The sequence below is a fragment of the Castanea sativa genome, chromosome 10 (genome assembly GCF_040712315.1).
Source record: "Castanea sativa cultivar Marrone di Chiusa Pesio chromosome 10, ASM4071231v1".
NCBI classification, from domain to species: domain Eukaryota; kingdom Viridiplantae; phylum Streptophyta; class Magnoliopsida; order Fagales; family Fagaceae; genus Castanea; species Castanea sativa.
The window spans coordinates 23,494,536-23,515,328 of NC_134022.1; the positions used below are offsets into that span (position 1 = coordinate 23,494,536).

Below are 20,793 nucleotides of genomic sequence, written 5' to 3' on the forward strand. Positions count from 1 at the left end.
TTGAGATTCCAATTCAACCACTATTTATATATGTTAAAAATTAAAAATCAAATTTACATCCAAACCCCTCCACTACCTCGATATTACAAAAGTCTACGTCGTTTACCAACTTTCCCAATTCTCTCTCTTTTTTCTTTTTCTTTTTTTATATAAATTTTAAGATATTTCAATATCTCTCACTCACGTTGACTCGAATACCAAACCCACCCCAGTGTTCACGTTCTCCTGCATCGCGAGCGGACCCGAGTGACGATGCTCCGCCTCGTACGTTACAATCAGCATCTTTGGATCATCAGGTGCTCTCTCCACGTGTTTCCTCGCTGGACAACCCCTTACTGTGCTGCATTTGTAATAACCCCTGAAAAAACAAACAAGGTCAACAACGTTAATCAAAAAATAAAAAAAATTGACTTCATAATTATATACAACAATAAATTGAACGGTCAGTGATGAAGGACTATAATAGTTACCGTGGGTATGGTGATCCCTTGATTGGTTTCTGACCATACTTCCTCCATGAATACTCATCTGGTGGAATATCAGCAATTTTTGAACTAATTGCCGGTACTCTAATTGTTCTCTTAACCCGATTTTTCCTGTAATCAAAACAACAATCAGTCACTACTTAATAACGATTAACGAATTTAATCCAAAAAAAATTAAAATTTTATTGTGCGCCGCGGTTGCTAACGTGAGCTAGGGGTGCGTAATGTATTGCTTTAAACGAAGTCAGTGGTCAAAATTAGAATCCAAGGGCAAGGAGTAGTGGACTACTAGAGAGATAAAGACAAATCTGTTTTGTTTACGAGGTTTGAATTTTTGGACCTAGTCTTTTACTTTTGTTTCCTTTTTCCTAAAATGCCCCAGTTAAAAGACAAGACAACCCTACCATGTCAGTGTCGCGCGTGCTGCGCCCAATAATAGATTAACTGTTTCCAACCCAACTCGTTGACTCCCACATCGGAAATTTCTTCACGTCAATTCAGTGAGTCAACTCGTCCGATTCCATCCAATCTTCTATAATAAATAAATTTTCTATTTTTTTTAATATGTTAATAATGAAAAACCTTCGATTTTTTTCTATGTTCAAAAATTTGATTCATTCACAAAGCTAAGGAAACACAGTTTTCGAATTAAAGTTTATATATATATATATATATATATATATATATATATATATATATATATAGGTGTTAGTGTGTTACTGAGTTAACTCAACTCAGTTCTCGCTCGGCGAACTAAAATGTTTAACCAGAGAGAGAGAGAGGTTGTGCTAAAATTTGCAGATGGTTAATAAACACTGCGTACCTTCTTTTAGAGCAATGGCACTTGGAGCCGGAGCCAGAGAACTTGCCGGAGATATTGCCGGAGTGCTCGTGCTCGTGTTCGTGGCACCTCTTCTTGTACGGAGCAGACGAGAGCGGTGGCTTTCCGCCGGAGACGGCAGGCGCCGGAGAAACAAAGATCGAAGTTCCCAGCTTCCCGTTAGAGACGCTTCCGTCTCCGGTGATCGCCGACGACATGAAGGACGAGCTCGACGACACGCTGAAGCTCTCCTTGGCGTAATCGAGCTCCGAAGCCTTAGCGTTCGAAGCAAAAGCATTAGGCTTTGTGAAGTCAAGAGTCAAGCTCTGTGGATGAGACACGTAGCTCGGCGGAGCAGTGATGGAGATCTGGGAAACGGTAGTCGGAACAACGACCGGCGCCGGAGGAGTAGGAGCTAGGTTAAGAGTTTGTGAGTGAGGGACAAAGATGGAGTCATCAGAAGAAGAAGGAGAAGCAGAGGGACGAACCGGTCCGCGCCTGAACCGGGCGTGACCGGTCCGGTTCAGAAGAGAAATGACTTTCTTAAACTTAGCCACAGTGTGGTCTGTGAGGTCAGAACAGTCCATGTGGTTTGGCCGATTAGACATGAAGCGAATCAGATGCTCCATGCTCCTCAAACCTTGTGACGTGGCTTCTTGTATAGCCGTCTGATCATCCATCTTCGGAAAGCCCAGGAGATCCACCGCCATTCCTAGGCTCAGCAAATAAAAGCAAGGTTTTGTTTTTGTTTTTTGTGTTTTTTTTTGGTGAAGGAAGATTGAAGAACTGAAAGAGTATAGGAATGAAGGAAGACGATGGTTAATATAAGGGTATGAGGTGACCGGATGACCGGGTGACCGGGTAGATCCAGCTAGAAAAAGATCTGACAAGTCAAAGTGCGATTTTTGGATCTAACGGCTGAGATGAGTTTGAAGATTTCTAAGGAAGGAAGTGATTAGTGCATATTATTAATTAAATAAATAAATCATAAGGTTAGTCTGTTGAGTTGAAGAGTTGTGTTGAGTGCGTGTTGGTGATGGTGGAATAAAATTTTAATAGAGTATTATATTTCTCATTTTCTCTTCAAATGCTCGTGGAGAGAAAATATCAAAATTTGAAGAGGTTGACCAGTCTAGAAGGGAGTGATTATTTGAAGCTTAAAAATTACTACTGCTAGCTCCTTTGTTGTGCCGTGTGGGTCGGTTTAAGTGGTGGACTGGGTAATATGGTTCTGTATATATCTAAGCTTTTTAACTTCTTTTTTTTTTTTTTTAATTGAGTTTTGTTAACGAAGTACTCCTCTGGATGGATTCCAATTAACTTAATTAGTAAAGTCTTTGATAATTACATAAGAAGTCTAAGGTTCAATTTTCACTTACACTAAAAAACTGATTGATGTCTTAGTCTGATGATAAAAAGCTATTATTAGGAATGAACGTCATAGGTTAAAACTCCTTAAAAAAAAACAAGTGTCTTTACGGTAATGGTTAATAATTCATTTTAAGAAAGTTTTGACACATTTTTTATGAAAAATTTTAAATAAAAAAAACTGTCAAAATATTAATTACTTTTTTTCTTTTCCCATTAAAACTTTCTTTAAATTGATTATTAACCATTATCTTTGGACATTTGTTAACAACATTGCTCTTTTTTATTTATTATAATGAAAATTTGATCACATTTGGATTTGACTTTTATTGTGGATTTTTTGTTTTTACCCCCTTCGGTTGATAATGTAACTATTTCTTTATATGGAAAATTATTAGTTGTCCTTTGATGCGAACCTTCACTCACGGGCACACGGCAAGTCCATTGAATAAAAACAAGCTTTGACAAATTCAAAATTTGTTCAAATTGACTTTTTATCATTGAATTTTATGTATCAAACTTTTATGAGTCATGATGTTGCGTGGAGAGAAAGAGAGGCGTTGAGAAAAAAACTGATTTCTAAAATAATATACATAGTAAAGGTATGGATTAGAAACTTTAAATGACGTTACATCATCTAACAAATTTTTCACTTAATTATTTTTAAACAAATTGATATATATATATATATATATTTTTTTTTTTTTTTACATTTTTATCATGCAAGTCAAATTTTGTAATAAGAGCATTTACAATAAGGAGGCAAACCCACTTAAAAACTATTTTTAGCATCTTAAACCATAAAAATTATGCTCCATCAAATGTGTCATATCTAAAAGTATTTAGCACCTGCAACATCTTAATGATTTTGTGGTGGTTGGTTGTGATAATTGTTTTTTATTATTTTGATGAATTGTTTATATTTTTATAAATGAAACTTTAACATGGAATGAATTGTAAAGTGAGTTGTTAAGATTGACAAAGAAGGTTTTGAGTTACTAAATGCTATATTTTTTGAAATCCTTAATGTGAATACTTTAATCATATATTATTTACTATTTGACCATATTAATATTTTAAGCATAATTCTAAAATAAAAAAATTTGAAATCTAAACATTTGTTTTTGACATATTTATGGAAATTTAAACATAAAATGTATAAAAAGAGAATGTGATTTGACTACAAATTTGTCAAAATTCGAATTCAACAAAAATATATTGAGTAGTGTAATATGTTTAGAATTAAACAATACATTAATTGTTTCTCAAAAAAAACATTACATTAATTGAATCAAAATCGTGTATAAATTTATAATTATTAATAGTTATTGGGTTAAGTGTTTTATATAGTAAGTGAACCTAACTCATCCACAATGAGGGAGGTGAAAAGGTAAAAGATATTTAGTATTGGGTTGACAATTAGAACTGTAGGGGTATTGGGCCCGGTAATTTATGAAGGATGGCCCAACGAAGTCTTTTGGGCTAGAAACCCAAATCCGAAGATATCAAAATGACCTTGGAGTATCTAAATGTCCAAATACGTCCGAGGAGTAGATTTGTCCTCGGATTGCTAAGCCGAGGACATAGGACGAGAAGTTTAGTGTCCCCGGGTTATGTTATAAAGAGTCCTACGACTATGGGAATACACAGTACACGTGGAGGACAATAGAAAGAGCGGTGGAATATCTAAAGTAAAGCTGCTACCACCGCCCATACATTAAAAGCTTTGTAATTGATACGCTGACTGTATAGATGGAAGGATGAGACCTGAGCATGGAGTTTGGAACTTGGTCCCTAATCCCAACGGGCTTCAGGGAAGAATGGATGGGACAAGTATCCGGAATCAGGATAGCAACCATAAAGTGGAAGATGATGAAGAGAAGGAGACGAGTATAAATAGAGGGGAAGACATACGAGAAAAGGGGAGGCTTTTTCAGGAAGAAAAAGAGCCAATAGTATATGATAATCAATATTTATATCCAAACTTAAGGAAATACTATTATAAATTATCCTCGGATTTCGTCTGAGGAGTAATTCTCAGTCTTACTCTTGCACACAACTCTTTAATTTGTCCCATTGGGCCCAAAGCCCGTTCTTTCCCTTATTGTGTAAACCATCCTTGAAATCTAGATTACAAACCCATCCTCTACAAATTTATTGTAAAGAAAGGCCTTTCAAGCCCATCTACCTCCAGTCATAGTTTGGAATTTTGAATTGTGTCATTACAAGAACTGTTACACCGATTTCAACTTTTACCAATTAAAAGAATTTAAAATTCTTTAAAGAAAATTATAGTTTTCAAGACTCAATCCAATCTGTTTTTCTTTTTCTTTTTTTCGTTCAATCTCTTCACGATTTTTTTGCTATTAATTCTTTTGTTTTTCACACTATATCTTATAATCCCCTCATTAATATACTAGTTGAAAAATTAGTAAGATTAAGAGAGGATATTAAATGTAAGAATAACTCGCACATATAATATAATAATATAATATGGGTTATGTTAACAAGTGCTATTAGAGCATTAGTTAACAATCAATTTTAAGAAAGTTTTGACACAATTTTTATGGGAAATGAGAAAATTTGTCAAAACCTTAATTGTTTTTTTTTTTTCTCCATAAAAACTTTCTTTAAATGGATTATTAACCAATGTAGTAAGAGCATTCGTTAGCATTTCCCATATAATATATTTTCCTTCTTTATTTTCTCTATTTGCTTGTATTGAATGCGTTAACAATTAAAGAGTGGACAGTGGATACATACTTTATTTTGTATTTTTTATGTGTAATTTAGGGTAATATGACCACCGTGCACCCTTGGTGCGGTGGTCACTCCACAAATATAAATTCTTGTGGGGTGTGGGGGACAAAGGCCGGGGTTTAAGTCTCCAAGAAGGAGTTTTACACACATATACACTTAGATTAGGCTATAGTAGAAATTCTATCTTGTATAAAATAAAATAAAAAGGTAATGTAAGTGCACAATTTGTACCCGAACCCAAACGAGTGATAGGCTCAGGCCCAAAAAACCTTATACAATAAAAATTTGTAGAGCGTAGGCTTGAAACCTATGTCTTTTGGATATTGGACAACAGATGGAGGGCTAGATTGCCACTATACGCACATAATCAATGGATAAGAATAACAAATATTTTCCTCGAACATAAGCCAATGATAGCTTGTATTGCCTTTCTTACTTTGAACAATAACTTAAAAAGTAAAAGTCCCCTCCTCTTTCCTTCTCTTTTTCCTTTTATATCATTCTCCCTCTTCCCTTTACCTTCCACGTGTAACACAAATCAATGATTTAGATATTTTCATTTCTTCACTGCCTTCTGGAAGTCCTCAAATAACAGCTGTAAGGCTAATTGGTACTGTTCAGTTGTCATTTATCCATTAATGTGACTAGAGAGGTAGGTGCAAAGTCTTTAATGCGGTGGTAGCAGCCATTTCCCTTGATATTTCTCATACGCCCCTCCTTTCCATAATTGTGAAACATAACTTTACCCAACAGACCTTTCAGGATTCCCTCTCCAAACACCATGACGTGTCTTTGGAGCCTCACTTGACTTAACCGAGGAGATGCCCCTCCTTGGACAACCCCAACAACCTTTCTGGCAAGAGTTAGCTTGTGGGCCTCAAAGGCTCTGCTCGGACAAGCTCACACCACCAAATTTGGCCCAATGCCCAAATGCGTATTTTTGACCATTCTACCCCCACAGGTAATATGACATATAAAGTAACAATTCACTCTTTTTATAAAATAAAATTGAAAAAAGTGGGTGAGAGTATTTGGACCATGGATCTCTTCATTAGAAATACTAGTAAGTGTCAAGTAATTGAATTACAAGGCTCTTACCAATCCATAAATTCCACACCAAATTTTGTTAGAAACAAACACACATACAACAAGGCTAGGGAATGAGATTCTAATACAACGGACCTCATTCTCATATATATCATTAATGTTAATTATGAAATATTTGCATGACTTCCCCTAACTTTATTTGACACCAAATATGGTATGAAATAGGCCTTATAGCCCAACTTATATTTTGAACTATAAATATTTTTGTTTGAAATACTAAAATGTGCTAAACCAATTAAATTACAAGGCTCTTGACAATCCACTCTTTTGTTTTTTAGTAACACACACTCAAAAGAAAGAAAGTCATGATAACTTTTAAGTAAATGTTTCGATATTAAAATTTTCGGGAAAAATGAATCATTTTTCAAAATTCGTTTTTTTAGAAAACTATTCCATTTTATTATGTTTGATGTCAACCTTAAAATGAGTTGAAAAGCCATCTATTGACTTCCCTTATTTCGTTTTGCATGAGATAGATTTGTTTTCTTTTTTTAGTTTTGATTAAGATAAAATTGTTTTCATGAAATTTTAGTTGAAAACAACTTTATCTCATGTCAAACTAGATAAGGGAAGTTAGGGATAATTCTTCGTTGACCTATTGTTTTATACTACTAAACATAGGAAAAAAAACAAAAACCTAACTTCAGGTCAGGTTTTTTTTTTTTTTTTTGTTGAAACAAACAGAGCAATGTGAGATACTAATTACTTTTTTTTTGGACAAAAGGATTTTTTTTTTTTTTTTTTGGACAACCTTGGACAAAAGGAAGTTAGATACTGAGAGAAGGACTTATTCCTTATTCAACATTCAAATATCTTTACGGGGCTAAGACATACGTTTTAGCATATTTAGCATTAATGATTTACATTGGAAGTCAAATGACTCAGTCCGCCAAGGGATAGATTTTCAAAACTTCCCTAAAACTTTTTTGACACCAAATATGGCAATTATGTAATAAATTTGGGAGATAAGTAGATTACAATTACGTTTTTAACCTCCTGAGTATAAAAAGCAAGGCTTTAACCCAAAAAAAGAAAAAAGAAAAAAGAAAAAGAAAGATGATACAAATCATACAAACCAAACTCTTTGTTAATTACTAGTCGTGGCTAATCAATCATAAATAAATAAATTCATTTTTTTGATATGCAAATCAAACTTCAACTACTATTTTTTTACTCCGTATTGACTTGAATTTCCCATATAAAACAAGTCTCTATTTCTAGAACAGACTTTGATTATCTTAATGTTTATTGGGGGGACTTTTACTTAACAAAGTGGAAAAATTCATAATTTAAAATCAAAGTTAAAAAAAAAATTAAAATTTCAAAATCATGCACCTAATTAATCGCGATATAGTGAAAAAATAGTCCACGATAATTTCCCCCGATATGTATCAAAATATCGAGAACAGAGAAAGCTGACAAAAACCAAAGAAGTGGGGTTCACGTGGAGTCATTTGTTTTCTTAATACGAAACTGTTGACCAACCTTTTTTTATACGTTGCCGGTACCATTAAATTTGACCGTTTGATTTCTCAGATTTTGATCTGACGGTTGAGATGCGAAGATAGAGTTGACTACGACTTTATTAAGGCTCGAGAACCACGAAGTGCTAGGGTTATTTCGTTGCCGCCAGGTGGCACAAACATCTTTAAATAGTCAGGAAAATTAGCTGGGCCAATTAAAGCGAGAGAAAAAGAGAACAAAGATTAGCCAGAATCTTATAAACAATATAAAAACCAATTAAATTTGCAATGTCAAAATAAATAAATAAGTAGAAGTGAGCACAAGAAAGGGAGCTGTTACACTAATAAAGTTCTTGAATTAATTCTCCAAAAAAAAAACAAGTTCTTGATCATCTCATTGACACGAGGGAGTAATTCTAGAAGTATTAATAAATTTTATAGTGGACAAAAATTTACCTGTATTTTAAGTTTTTCAATTAAATCATTTTATAAGACCAAATTTTTATGTCAACACAAGTGAGGAAAACTTAATTTTTTTTTTTTTTATAGAAAAAGATATGTCGATGGTAGAATAAAATTTTCTAATAAATATTTTTTTTATTTGATTCAAACGAAAAAAAAAAAAAAAAAAACCCCCTTCATTGGGCAACACCTAAACCACATCGGGATGATCCTCTACCAAAATATAAAGCTTTGACTTTCCTTCCTCCATTGGATCTCTTAGCTTCGACTCCAACTAAATCATGAGCTGCAAAACCTAGGTCTTGCTCCATCTAGGGATGGCAAATTTCCATTGGCCCACCGTGCTCTGCCCCACAAAGGTAGTGGGGCATGAAAGGGGCAAAATTTTTCTCTCACACTCTAGGGTGAGGCGCAGGACAGACTCAGGACTTTAGGCTAGCGGGGGCTGGAGTATAAAGACAAAAAAAAAACTTTAAATAGACATCCATATAGTATTAAAAAATTATAAATACTTAAATTCATTGTTTCTAAATACATTAAGATGCAATCATTTACCAAAAAAGCCAAACAAAAACAAAATAATTTTTTTCTTTTTTTAATACTAGGTTGGCTATGATTTTTTTTATAAAAAAAATTAGAGCATTCACAGGTCACAGGTGATACTAAAAATTTTAGGTTTTATCACGTCACTTTACAATACACCAATATCAAATGTTTTATTTTTTTATCACTTCATTTAAAATAATATAAACAACTCACTAAAATAATAAATGAAGCAAGAGAATTTGAGTTTTTTAATTGAAGGAAGAGATATAATCTTAATAAAATATTTTATTTTATTTTTAACAACTTGTTACAATCAACTAGTATTTATACCAGTTTACTTTACTTGCAAAAAAATTAGCTTTAACTTCTATAATAACATATAATTTTTTGGTTCTTTGATAGTAAAATAGTTTCTTTTTGCTAAAATACAATCACTATTGTGAGGACCCAAAGATCCGAAGACCCGAGGACTCAAAGATCTGAAAACCCGAGGACATACTGAAAGGCATAAGGAGTAAAGAAGAATAAAAGTCACTTTCCCGAGGATGAAGTGGGATGGCTGGGCAAAGGACAAAAGGAAGATTAATGGTATATGGGGTATATGGCAAATATCTGGGTAGGGGCTGGATAACTATGAACGTTGCATTGAATGTTCTGCACCAACCATTCTGGCAGCATTGAATAGGGAGTACCAGCTTTCTTCGTTGCATTAATGTAGAAATGACCTGAACAGTACAAAGCACAGAGCTAAAACTTCTCTCCATTACCGACTACAAGGGAATGGACAAGTGTCAGTAGAAGGGGTGGAGTAGATGGAAAGGTGTAAGGCTGAGATAGTAAGGGCAAAGGGTATAAATAAGAGAGGAGAGACACAGGAAGGGGGACGTCTAAAAGCTTTGTTGTTGCTACCCTCTTTACAAATTCATTGTTTTAGGATCTTTAGTCATAAACCATTGTATTGGTTGCTAAGTCTTTTACATGATTTTTGGTCCTTACAACTATTGTGAATGTTTTTATTGTTTTTGTTAAGTTTTTGGGTTGAATAGTTGCTAGTTGGGTTTTTTGAGGAGAAAGAGCGTCTAAGATTTTGAAAGGGGGTCCAATTAGATAAATGAAATATATTATAACTATATATACACATATAATTAAAAAAAAAAAATTGGACCCGGGGGGGCGGGGGCCTAGGCCCCCACCTGGGTCTGTCCCTGGTGGGGCGGGGATGAATTTAGGCTTTTTAGCTCTGCTCCATTCCTGCGCTGCCCCCACCCCGCTCCTCTTTATTAGTGATAAAGACTTAGTTTGTATTACTAACTATTTAAATTCATGAATATTTAGACTTTTTTTATTGTGATATTATTTTATTAAACACTTTGGATGATATTATTCAGTCCTTACTAAATATTAGCTTGATTAATAAAATTTTAATTTTAATTTCAAATAAATTTATATTAATGAAACATGTTTTATAAAAAAAAATGGTAATAAATGAATGATGGGGTGTGACAATTGATATATAGGCTCTCTTTTTTTTTTTTTTTTTTGGGCAATCTAACCAAAAAAAAAAATTACAGTGAAATCTATCCCACCATCATCATTAAATATGAAGACATTGTTTATGCTGAAGTAGATAAATTCGTCATGTGGAATAAATAATAAAGATGAAGACATTGTTTGTGCTGAAGTAAATAAATTCGTCATGTGGAATAATTTATTTGGAAACCTAATAAACAACATGTAAGGTATTACCTAAGTTTTGAATTTTTACTATATAACATAAGCTTTACAAATTATTGTGTCATCTATCATATAAAAAGAAAATATTAAAAGCAATACAAGTTTTACTGTATAACTTTTACAAATTGATGTGACAACTAACAATAAATCAAACTCTATTACAAGTCGTTACCAAGCATTTATCATAACAACAAAATTCAAGAAAGCAAATCCCCTTTGATAACCACTCAAAAATAATAAAGACGAAGACATTGTTTGTGCTGAAGTAGATAAATTCATCATGTGGAATAATTTATTTGGAAACCTAATAAACAACATATAAGGTATTACATAAGTTTTGAATGTTTAATATATAATATAAGTTTTACAAATTATTGTGTCACTTATCATAAAAAAAGGAAAATGTTAAAAGTAATACAAGTTTTAGTGTATAACTTTTACAAATTGATGTGACAACTAACAATATATCAAACTTTATTACAAATCGTTACCAGACAACAAAATTCAAGAAAGCAAATCTCCTTTGGTAACCTCTCAAAAATGAGATTGGCTTTGTTTGGTTGAAAAAGTGGGATGATGAAAAAAGTTAGAAGGATAGAAAAATTCAAGGATATAAAATATTTTAGTAAAATTTAGTTTTCTTGTCATATGTGTTTGCTTGAAAGGGTAGAAAATAAATATAAATTTCTTGTTTTGGTTGAAAATAAAAACTAGATGATAGAAAATGTAGTTCGTGTGAATTTATTAACAATGGGTTGGAATAGGATCAAAATAATAGCTCATTGTTGCCGCGGTGAGGGGTGGAGGTGATAGTGAAAAGAACGTTGACATGGAAGCGCCTTCACTCCCTATTCCCACCCAAATTTTATCCCCGATTTGGAAAGGTAAAAATCTCATGGGTATAAGTAGAAAACACCTGAACCCTACCACTTTTCACTGTCAACCAAACAATCAAAACTGATGTTTTCTACCCAACTTTCCATCTTTGCATCCTTCATGTTTTCACCGAACCAATATAGGCTGCAAGAGAATTAATTGGACGAACAAAGTATGCACAAGCAGAACTCCTAAAGTTGCTTGCAAATTAAATTGGTTTAATCAATCACTTGGTCTAGTAAAATTGATTAAAATTAATAGTAAGCCTCTCTAATAAAGGTCTAAACGTAACATTCACACACCAAATTTTTATTACCAATTTTGTAAACTTTGAACTGACATAGAATAGAAACTCAGATTTTGTACACTGTTAACGATCTAAACTCTTCCATGCGAAGTAAACAGTCCTTGAAGACATGAAAGTAGCAGGGTAGTAGCTCATGCCATTTTAGTTTTAGTTTCACTTTCATGTAATTAAGGGGCATTTTCGCAGCATAGTTTTAACACATTTTCATACATTTTAAACAACATTACATACATTTTGACATACTTTTTTACTTATACGTATATCAAAAATATCCAAACAACATAACTCAAACTACTCTTCCAAACACCCTGTAAAGATCCCTCGACGTTAAAGCAAATTGATAGCTTTTGCGAGCTCTCCCATTCAATTAGGTCCCCCCCTCCCCACCACCGTTGCACCATACCTGCATAAAAAGCATTGTTTGGAAAGAGACAAGACAACCCCGGAAACAAAGTAGGACAAGCTTTGATAAATTACCACGCTCTCACTCTCAAAAGTTTAAACGGTAAGAAAAAACAGTAATTTTTTTTTTTTTTTTTACAAATATTATAGCACTTACCCTCAGGTATAGGCACATACAGACTCAATGCATGATATTTTTAATACTTGAATGGTTTGTTTGTATAAATTGTTGGAAAGCAATATTTTGAGTTTAAATGAATCATTTGTAACAAAAACTTACGAGGAGTTATGATTGCAAAATAAAATTTTGGATTTTAAAAATGTTTTTTTAAGTTTCTAAGACGCCTAACTAAATGGATCTTAAGTGAATTTTTTTCAATAAAAAAAACACTAATGTGACGTTTGGTACGGAGTAATGTTTTAGGATTCCCAAAAATGTTTAAAGATTCTCATGTTTGGTTGCAAATTACGCTAAGGAATCAGATGCCAGGAGAATGTGGATTCCCCTCTCAGTAGGAATTTGGATTCCCTTTAAAACAAGTGGGAATCCAGATTCCCAAGCTTAAAGGAAATTGTATTTTTTTATAAATTGACAATTTTAACAATTTTTTTATTATCATTTAAGCAATTAAGATCAAATATAAAACAAATTATTATGGATTAAATTCTTTTAAAATTATTATTAAGAATAAAAGCATTTGAGAATTTAAATAGTTATTTTTGTATTGTACCTGTCATTTTGAAATGTGTAGACTATAATTTTAATGAATTTTTCATAATTAATAGTTTATATTTGGTTTTTCATTATTTATTTAGATGAATATATTTTTTTTAAGGACTTGATAGTTCACATTCAAATCTAAGGATAGAATAGGAAAAATAAATAATTTATTTAAGATTTCTGGGAATTAACCAAATATTATCATCTCACATTCCTAGGAATCTTAAGATATTCCCAATGAAACCAAACACAGGAATATCTACATTCTTAGGAATGTGATTCCTAGGAATCTGGATGCCAAGAGTAATATGGATTCTCCGTACCAAACGCCACATAAATGAAAATTAAAGTGAAGAGTCTGGAGACAATATTTAAAATTTCAAACTCATAACCCCTTACTCTAATATCGTAATAAATTGTTGATTGTCTCATGACTTTAAGTTGTTAGAGAATTGTAATTTAATGAATATTTTAACTTATAAGGTTCAATTTCTATTTTACTATTTCCAAATGTGTTTTTAAGACACCTAACTAAATGGACCCTAAGTGATTTAAAAAAATAATAATAAAAAAAAAAAAAAAAAACCTAAGTGAAAATTAAAGTGAAGAGTTTGGAGACAATATTTGAAATTTCAAACTCATAACCCCTTACTCTAATATCATAATAATTAACAATTGTCTCATGAATTTAAGTTGTTAGAAAATTGTAATTTAACGAATATTTTAACTTATAAGGTTCAATTTCCATTTTACTATTTCCAAATGTGTCATATATGTCACTCCCAAAATGAAATCTTTCTAGCTTTGACAAATTATAAAGTAAAATTTTCAAAAATCATTGTCCTTTCTCTGGTTACTTTTGGATGTGTTTAAATACCTAATTAACAATGACACATTGTTTAACAATCTTATCTTATGAGCCTCAGGGTTTGAGAAGGTTTGCAAGTGTACTATTACCTTAGAACACAGAAACTAGAAAGTTAATCAACTAGGAAATGAAAAATTAGAAATGCATAATGCTTGACTTTCCTTCTGATAATGGAACATGGTAGTGGAAAGAACATTATAATAACCCCATAATTTTAATTAAAATACTGTGCTAAGCAACATTTTGAGGATTTGGTGAGGATTTGATTCCTTGTGTTACAAATAAGTTGGCCAAAAAGTGATTACCGAACTTGTCCAGCTTTATAAATATATATATATTGCTTCACATTGTGAATTGTGATGCAAGGGCCTCTCTTGTACTTTGCTGTTTTTTTTATTCTATCCCATAACATTATTAAAGAGTATTTTCTTTTGTCCGGGACATTGTTAATTAAGATTTGAGATCAAACAAATCGTATTCCCTTCGCAAAAGTCAACAGAACTGGATGGTTATTATTTTAGAAAAAAACAAACAGTAGACTTTTAAATTTAAAAGCTCACGGAATTCACAAGTTATGATCAAAGTATATCTTAATTATCAAATACAATACGACTGTCGTGTTAATTTTTTATCATTTTTATTTATTTATAAAGTTATAAGTTTTAATTTATGAAGTACGATTTTGATTATTGTGCTCTTTATTATCATTAGACTAATAAATATATCAGTTGATTTTTAATGTAAGTAGGAATTGAACTCAAAGCTCTTATTCAACTATTGAAAACTTTACCAGTTAAACTTACTAAAACTTTATTTATTTTTTATTTATTTATTTTGGTTGTTGTAGAACACATGATTTTGCTGTTTCTCCATCATTAGAGGTTGTAAATTTGTAATTCTCTCTTTAAATAATATACAAATGTGATAGACTTTGACTCATAGGAATCTTTTAATTGAGTGACATTCACGTGCTATATAATAGTAAAATAGCATATAGTAGAGGTTGATTCTAGGAAGAAACCTAAGCTATAATGGCTGGACTTGGTGCAAGTGGCACAAAGATGTCCACATTTTCTTTGATCTAGGGAACCAGAATTGTTAAAGATAATATAACCTTTTGTTTTTTTGTTGGGTAGTGAAAGAATGTGAAGAAAATTCAACGACAAAGTCTATATTTATGGGCGCATCACACAGATAATCTTTGACTCACTTAGAAAACGAGTACAATGACCTACTTTAATTTACTCATAATACGGTTTAAACTTTAGACTAAAGGAGATTAAAAGTTTGGTGTAAGAAGCCTAGAAGGTCACATGCATTGATATTCTTCTATCATAAGCTGACATGAAACGAAAGTTGTTGAATTTACCACAGGAATTTCATTTCATTTCATGGTTGTGTCAATAGGTACCTTGAATTTTGAAATTTCAACTTATAGGTCTGCTTTAACTTAGGCGTGTTGCAGACGAGTCATCTTTCTTTTTCTTTTTTTTTCTTCATTCTCTTTTCTCTTCTTTTAGTATTATTATTAGGATTTTTTAATGTGTGTCCTTAAGGCACACAATAATTTATCAATTTTGAAATTTTTTTTTCGAGAATTGAAAAAATTTTAACAAATTTTTTAATTTTTAAATTTTTTTTTCCAAAAATAAATAGGTTAATGTATATCGTAAAGGCACACGTTAACCGGACCCTTATTATTATTATTATTCTTTTTTTCTCTGAGGCATACAGATTCTTAAAAGTAAAAGTTAAAACCACGTTTTTCCTTTTCAGAAAGCATCAGAAAATTTCTGGGATCTGTCAGCAAAAAGTTTAATAGAATTTGAATTTGGAGCAATATTTGGTGAGGCTCTTGCATAGCAAACTAAAGAAACATTCAACTTTTTTTTTTAATGAACAAGAACCATTCAACCTATGTTACTATACAGAAATTTTATTTTAATTAATGTTGAATTTTTTTTCTGAGAAGAATTAATGTTGAATTTTGAAGTTTATGAAAAAAAGAATAGAAATACTAGTTTTGGTAGTGAGTTTCAGTTAGCTCAACTGGTAAAATCTTTGATAATTAAATAAGAGATCTAAGGTTTAATTCTTCTTCTACACCAAAAACTGATTGGTATCTTGGTCTGATGATAAAAACTATCATAAAAAACAGATATCATAGGTTGAAATTATTTATATAAAAAAGAAGTGGTAGGTGCATGACATATATTATGAACGAGAAAATTAAGATAAAGTTTCCATTTCATAACGTACAAAATCTGATATTAGAATTTAGAAGAAGTATGCCATACAATATAAAGTTTTTGATTTTTTTATTGCTAAATTTAAGCTAATCTCCTTTTGTATAAGGCCTAAAAAATATAATTCTTAATTCCCACTCATATATAATTTCATTCAAGATAGTAATAACTACAATATATTAAGCTAATCCCATGATTTGTTAAATAAAATCTTATTTAATCTCACTAATATTATCAAGAATTATAATGGGTTATTATTAATCATTTTTGTGATTTATAACTTAGGTATGTCCAATTTCAGGACTATTGATACATTCTTTAAGAGAAACGATGTTGACAACTTATAAATAAAATAATACACATTTACTGATACTTTAATTCTCAAAGAGTGTCATGAGAATAATTTCAAGCACACGTTTTTGCAAATAATTTGGTTGTCTGTACTCTGTAGTGAAAGGGAAATTGTTGAGAACTTTATTAAAAAGGTGATACCTAGCTAGCACCTCCAATCCTCCATGATAATATATTGGTCAAAGATATAAAAATTGTAATATTTTTCGTAATATTAACACATATATGTTGAGTTTGTTAAATTCTTCTTATTATACACATCTATTGATCTAGAAAAAAAAAAAACTTTTTTTTTATAGAAGAGATTTAGAAAAACTTCATTTGCATCTTGAACTACGTTTATAATTTTTTCTATACTACTATTAAAAACAGAATATGTAGTAGGTTCTAATTAATATAAGTCCAACACACATGTAGGTCCTTCATGCTTGTTTATCAAGATTTTCCTTTCTGGTTGGCATATTTTGGGTTGTGTATCTGGGGCTTGGGTTGGTCCGGGCCCAATTTTACCACCCACACTGCTTTTAATTGATGAAATCTTCATCACATTCATAAGTTGTTTCAATCTTTCTAGGTACAAATTGATTTACTCTCAAAGGCCCATCCCCATTGAGCCCTACAAAAGCCCATTAGATATCAATGGTGGTCCAGCAGTCCTGGGCTAACCTCAATCAAACTGATATCCACAATGGTATATTTAAGCCCATACTCAATGAGCTTGATGAGAGCCCATTAAATATCAATGAAGGACCAGCAGGCCGGGACTTGCCCCAACCGACAGGTGCACGCGTTTATCAATCTCAAAGACAATTAAGTTCAATGTGACCGATTGATTAAATTTAGTTGAAAAATCTAATATGTTGCGTTTTATGTGAAATGGAAATAGAAAGTCCAACATATGATCATCGACATGCAACAGAGCATTCATATCAATCATAATTATGTGTATAATAGAAAAATATGTAAAATTTACACAATTTTGCTTAAAAATAATTCACATTAGTCTATGCATAATTGTGTAAATTTACAAGTTTGCTACAGTAAATATAAAATTTATATAGAGACTTTTCATTTTGTATTTAATTTTTTATTCATTTCTCGTGTATTTTGAAGATGAAAGAAGCTAAAGAGAGTAAATGGTGGTTGCTGTGTGTAAAGAAAAAGAAACAATTTTAAAAAAATCAAGAAAATTTGATATTTTAATAAAATGTAGCGTACAATAAAAATCTAATGTAGAGTGTTTTGGAAAGTAAGTATGTAAAATAAAAATATTAAGTTCTTATACTACTCCCTCAAAAAAAAAAAAAAATAATCTTATACTAAAATAGACATAAATTTTTTCATGATGAATGCTCTAAGCAGCAAAAAAATGCCTTTGAGCTTGATGCTTTACAACCATTACAACATAATTATGTGACAAAGATTTTCATGTTTGCTTATTTACTGTGTTTTATATATAGTATCTAAAACAACTTAAATTGAAGAGAGATGCCCAAAAAGAAAAGAAACAACAATTAGAAGCAAAAAACAACTACTAAAACAACCTTTTTTGTTTTAGAAAACTATATTAATTAAAGAAAACTAAATAGAGTCAACATACAAAGACCAAGGTCTCTCATAATACATTCTAGTAGTGTCATAAAACAATAACATAGAAAGGTCCATAGGCGGACTATCACATAACAAAAGATATTGGTTTGAGTTGGCTCCCATCCTTGCCAAAGCATCTGTAAATTTGTTGGCTTTACGATAGCAATGCTTCTTCTTCACTTGAGGAATTTGATTAATGAGAGTCCTGCAATCCATAAGGGAGGCATGGTGTACATTACTACTATCATTACTAGATACCCAACCAAGCATAATGATAGCATCAAAAGTATAATGATAGCATCAAATTCAATATCAACAGCTAATAAATTTAAATTAACACATAGCATAAGTCCATCTCTCAAGCCCCAAAGCTGTCTACACTAGAGGCTTGGCCTATGGCCCTGGTGAAACCTTTAATCCACATCCCATTATGATCTCGATTTAAACCTCTACCACCAGCTAGCCCCAGATTGCCTATAGAGGAGCCATCCATATTGAGCTTTACCCATCTAGATTCGGGCTTGGACCACCTGACTTGGAGGATTTGTTTCCTTTTGAGCATGGTTATGCAGGAAGCATAGAAAAGGAATTAATTTGTAGCAACTTGGACTACTCCTTTTAAGGTTACTTTCAACAGTTTATTCTAAAAAATCACCTTGTTCCCGTGGATCAAAAGGTTCCGAACAGCAAAGGCAAAGAAAATATTCCATGGGAGAAACTCATGCCAAATTGATTTGTTGCCGGCATTAATCTTGAGCCAAGTAGGTAGATCTAAAGAGAAGAAGTTTTGAACAAAATTAGGAGCTTGTGAGCTCTCCCAAAATGCCTAAGCACAAGGACAATCTCTAAGAAGATGAATGATTGATTCCCTCTTACGATTGCAAAGTTGACGAGTTACATCTCCCATATACCCACGGCTAGCAAGAACCTCTTTTGTGGGGATACTCTACCAAAGATATTTCCACGAATCTAGCTTCCAAATCCAAGATCCAGCAAAGTGAGATTGGTGAGTTGAGACTCCCTTTGCTAGAAGGTAAGCATTCTTAGCCTTAAAAGAACCATAGGGAGAAGATGCCCAACTTACTGCTATACCAAGAGCAGTATTGGTGAAAGACGGGGTAAAAAAAGGTCCACAACAATTTTAATGCTATATAAGAAGATCGATGTTGCTGAAGTCAATTGATTTGGACTGCATTGAATCAGCAATTGATTCAGTATTGAAGAGGATAAAAAGTATGAGACGGATCTTTCTTTAAGAAGAACGACGGGGTGAGGTCGACAGATTGATACCGCGAGGATACATATAGGACGGACCTAATATTTGGTATCCGTCCTGTATGAGTAGTCATAAATTCTTAATTATACATCACACGATATGTTTGAAGTGGCTTTGCTTTATCTCCACACAAGCGTGCACACCGGGAGTTCTATTGTTACACGTTTGACCATAATAATCAGACTCCTATATGGAAAGGAATTCTAAGAGATATGCAAAATCCACGAGTCACTCTCCTAGAAGGAAAGAACTTCTTGACCAAGGCTTGAATTCAGGCCCAACGCAATTACAAATACCCAAAAACTCTAACAAAGTAAGGTACGCATAATTATCTCGACTCTGGCACTCTAGGTTGTAAAAATAGGACTCTAACTTGACCTTCGGAGGGTTTTTGGCCGGCACCACACCGGTGCTCTCTTTTAGGTCCTCTATTTTCTTTTTTGCAGGTGTTGCTATTGATTTGAAGAGTGCCTGCAGCTTATTGGTGATTTTTTCGGCATCATCAGTTGGCGCCGTCTGTGGGAATTACATCGATTATTCAGCCTTTGCTCTATCCCTGAGACAAAGAGTTGCATGGTACTCACTCGATCGATGGCGATGAACAACAATCAAGGCGACGAACCGCACGCCACAGCTCTAGAGAGGCAGGTCCAAACGCTTGCAGCGGCGGTTGAGCGCCTCACCAAGCAGAATCATGATTTAGAAGAACAATTGCAACAAAGGAATGCACACCCAAGTGCATCAGAGGAGGACCAGGAGGGTGCTAGTCCAGAAGGAAGGAACGTGGAAGGGCCTGAGGGTAGCAACGCTCCGACTAGGCCAGAGCGGCAAAAGACCAACTGACCATCCGTCTCAGACACCTTGCTGACTCACATAGCTACTGAGATGCAGGAGATGAGGGAACGTATGGATGTGATGATGAACGCCCTTAGAGGACGAGTATCCAGCGACCTAGACAACCTAGTCCATAGAACGGATTCGCCTTTCATAGCGCTCGTGAATTCATGCCCCCTCCCTCCAAAGTTTCACATGCCTCACGTGGAGAATTACGACGGATCCAAGGACCCATTGGATCACTTGGAATCTTTCAGAACCCTAATGCATCTTCAGGGCGTACCGGATGAAATCATGTGCAGGGCTTTTCTCACCACTTTGAAAGGGCCAGCGAGGGACTGGTACAGTAGACTGACGCCTAATTCCATCAGCACTTTTAAGGAATTAAGCGCGCAGTTCGTATCACACTTTATCGAAAGTCACCGACATAAGAAGTCTACGGTGTGCATATTGAGTATTAAGCAACGAGAAGACGAGACATTAAAATCATACATAGCCCGCTTCAACAAGGAAGCCCTTTCGATAGACGAGGCAGATGACAGGATACTTGTGGCAACATTCACAAACGGGCTACGAA

The 20,793-nt window shown here is 33.1% G+C and overlaps 1 protein-coding gene across 1 annotated transcript; it reads right to left on the bottom strand.

Annotated features, from left to right (window-relative positions):
- LOC142613505 (putative WRKY transcription factor 11) lies at positions 1-2,097 on the bottom strand. The gene is made up of 3 exons (XM_075785879.1): positions 1,309-2,097; positions 471-596; positions 1-358 (listed from the first exon to the last, which is right to left on the bottom strand). Exons 1-3 carry the CDS (start codon positions 2,013-2,015, stop codon positions 181-183), a joined length of 1,011 nt encoding a protein of 336 aa, XP_075641994.1. The 5' UTR covers positions 2,016-2,097; the 3' UTR covers positions 1-180.
- Positions 2,098-20,793: the final 18,696 nt, after the last annotated feature.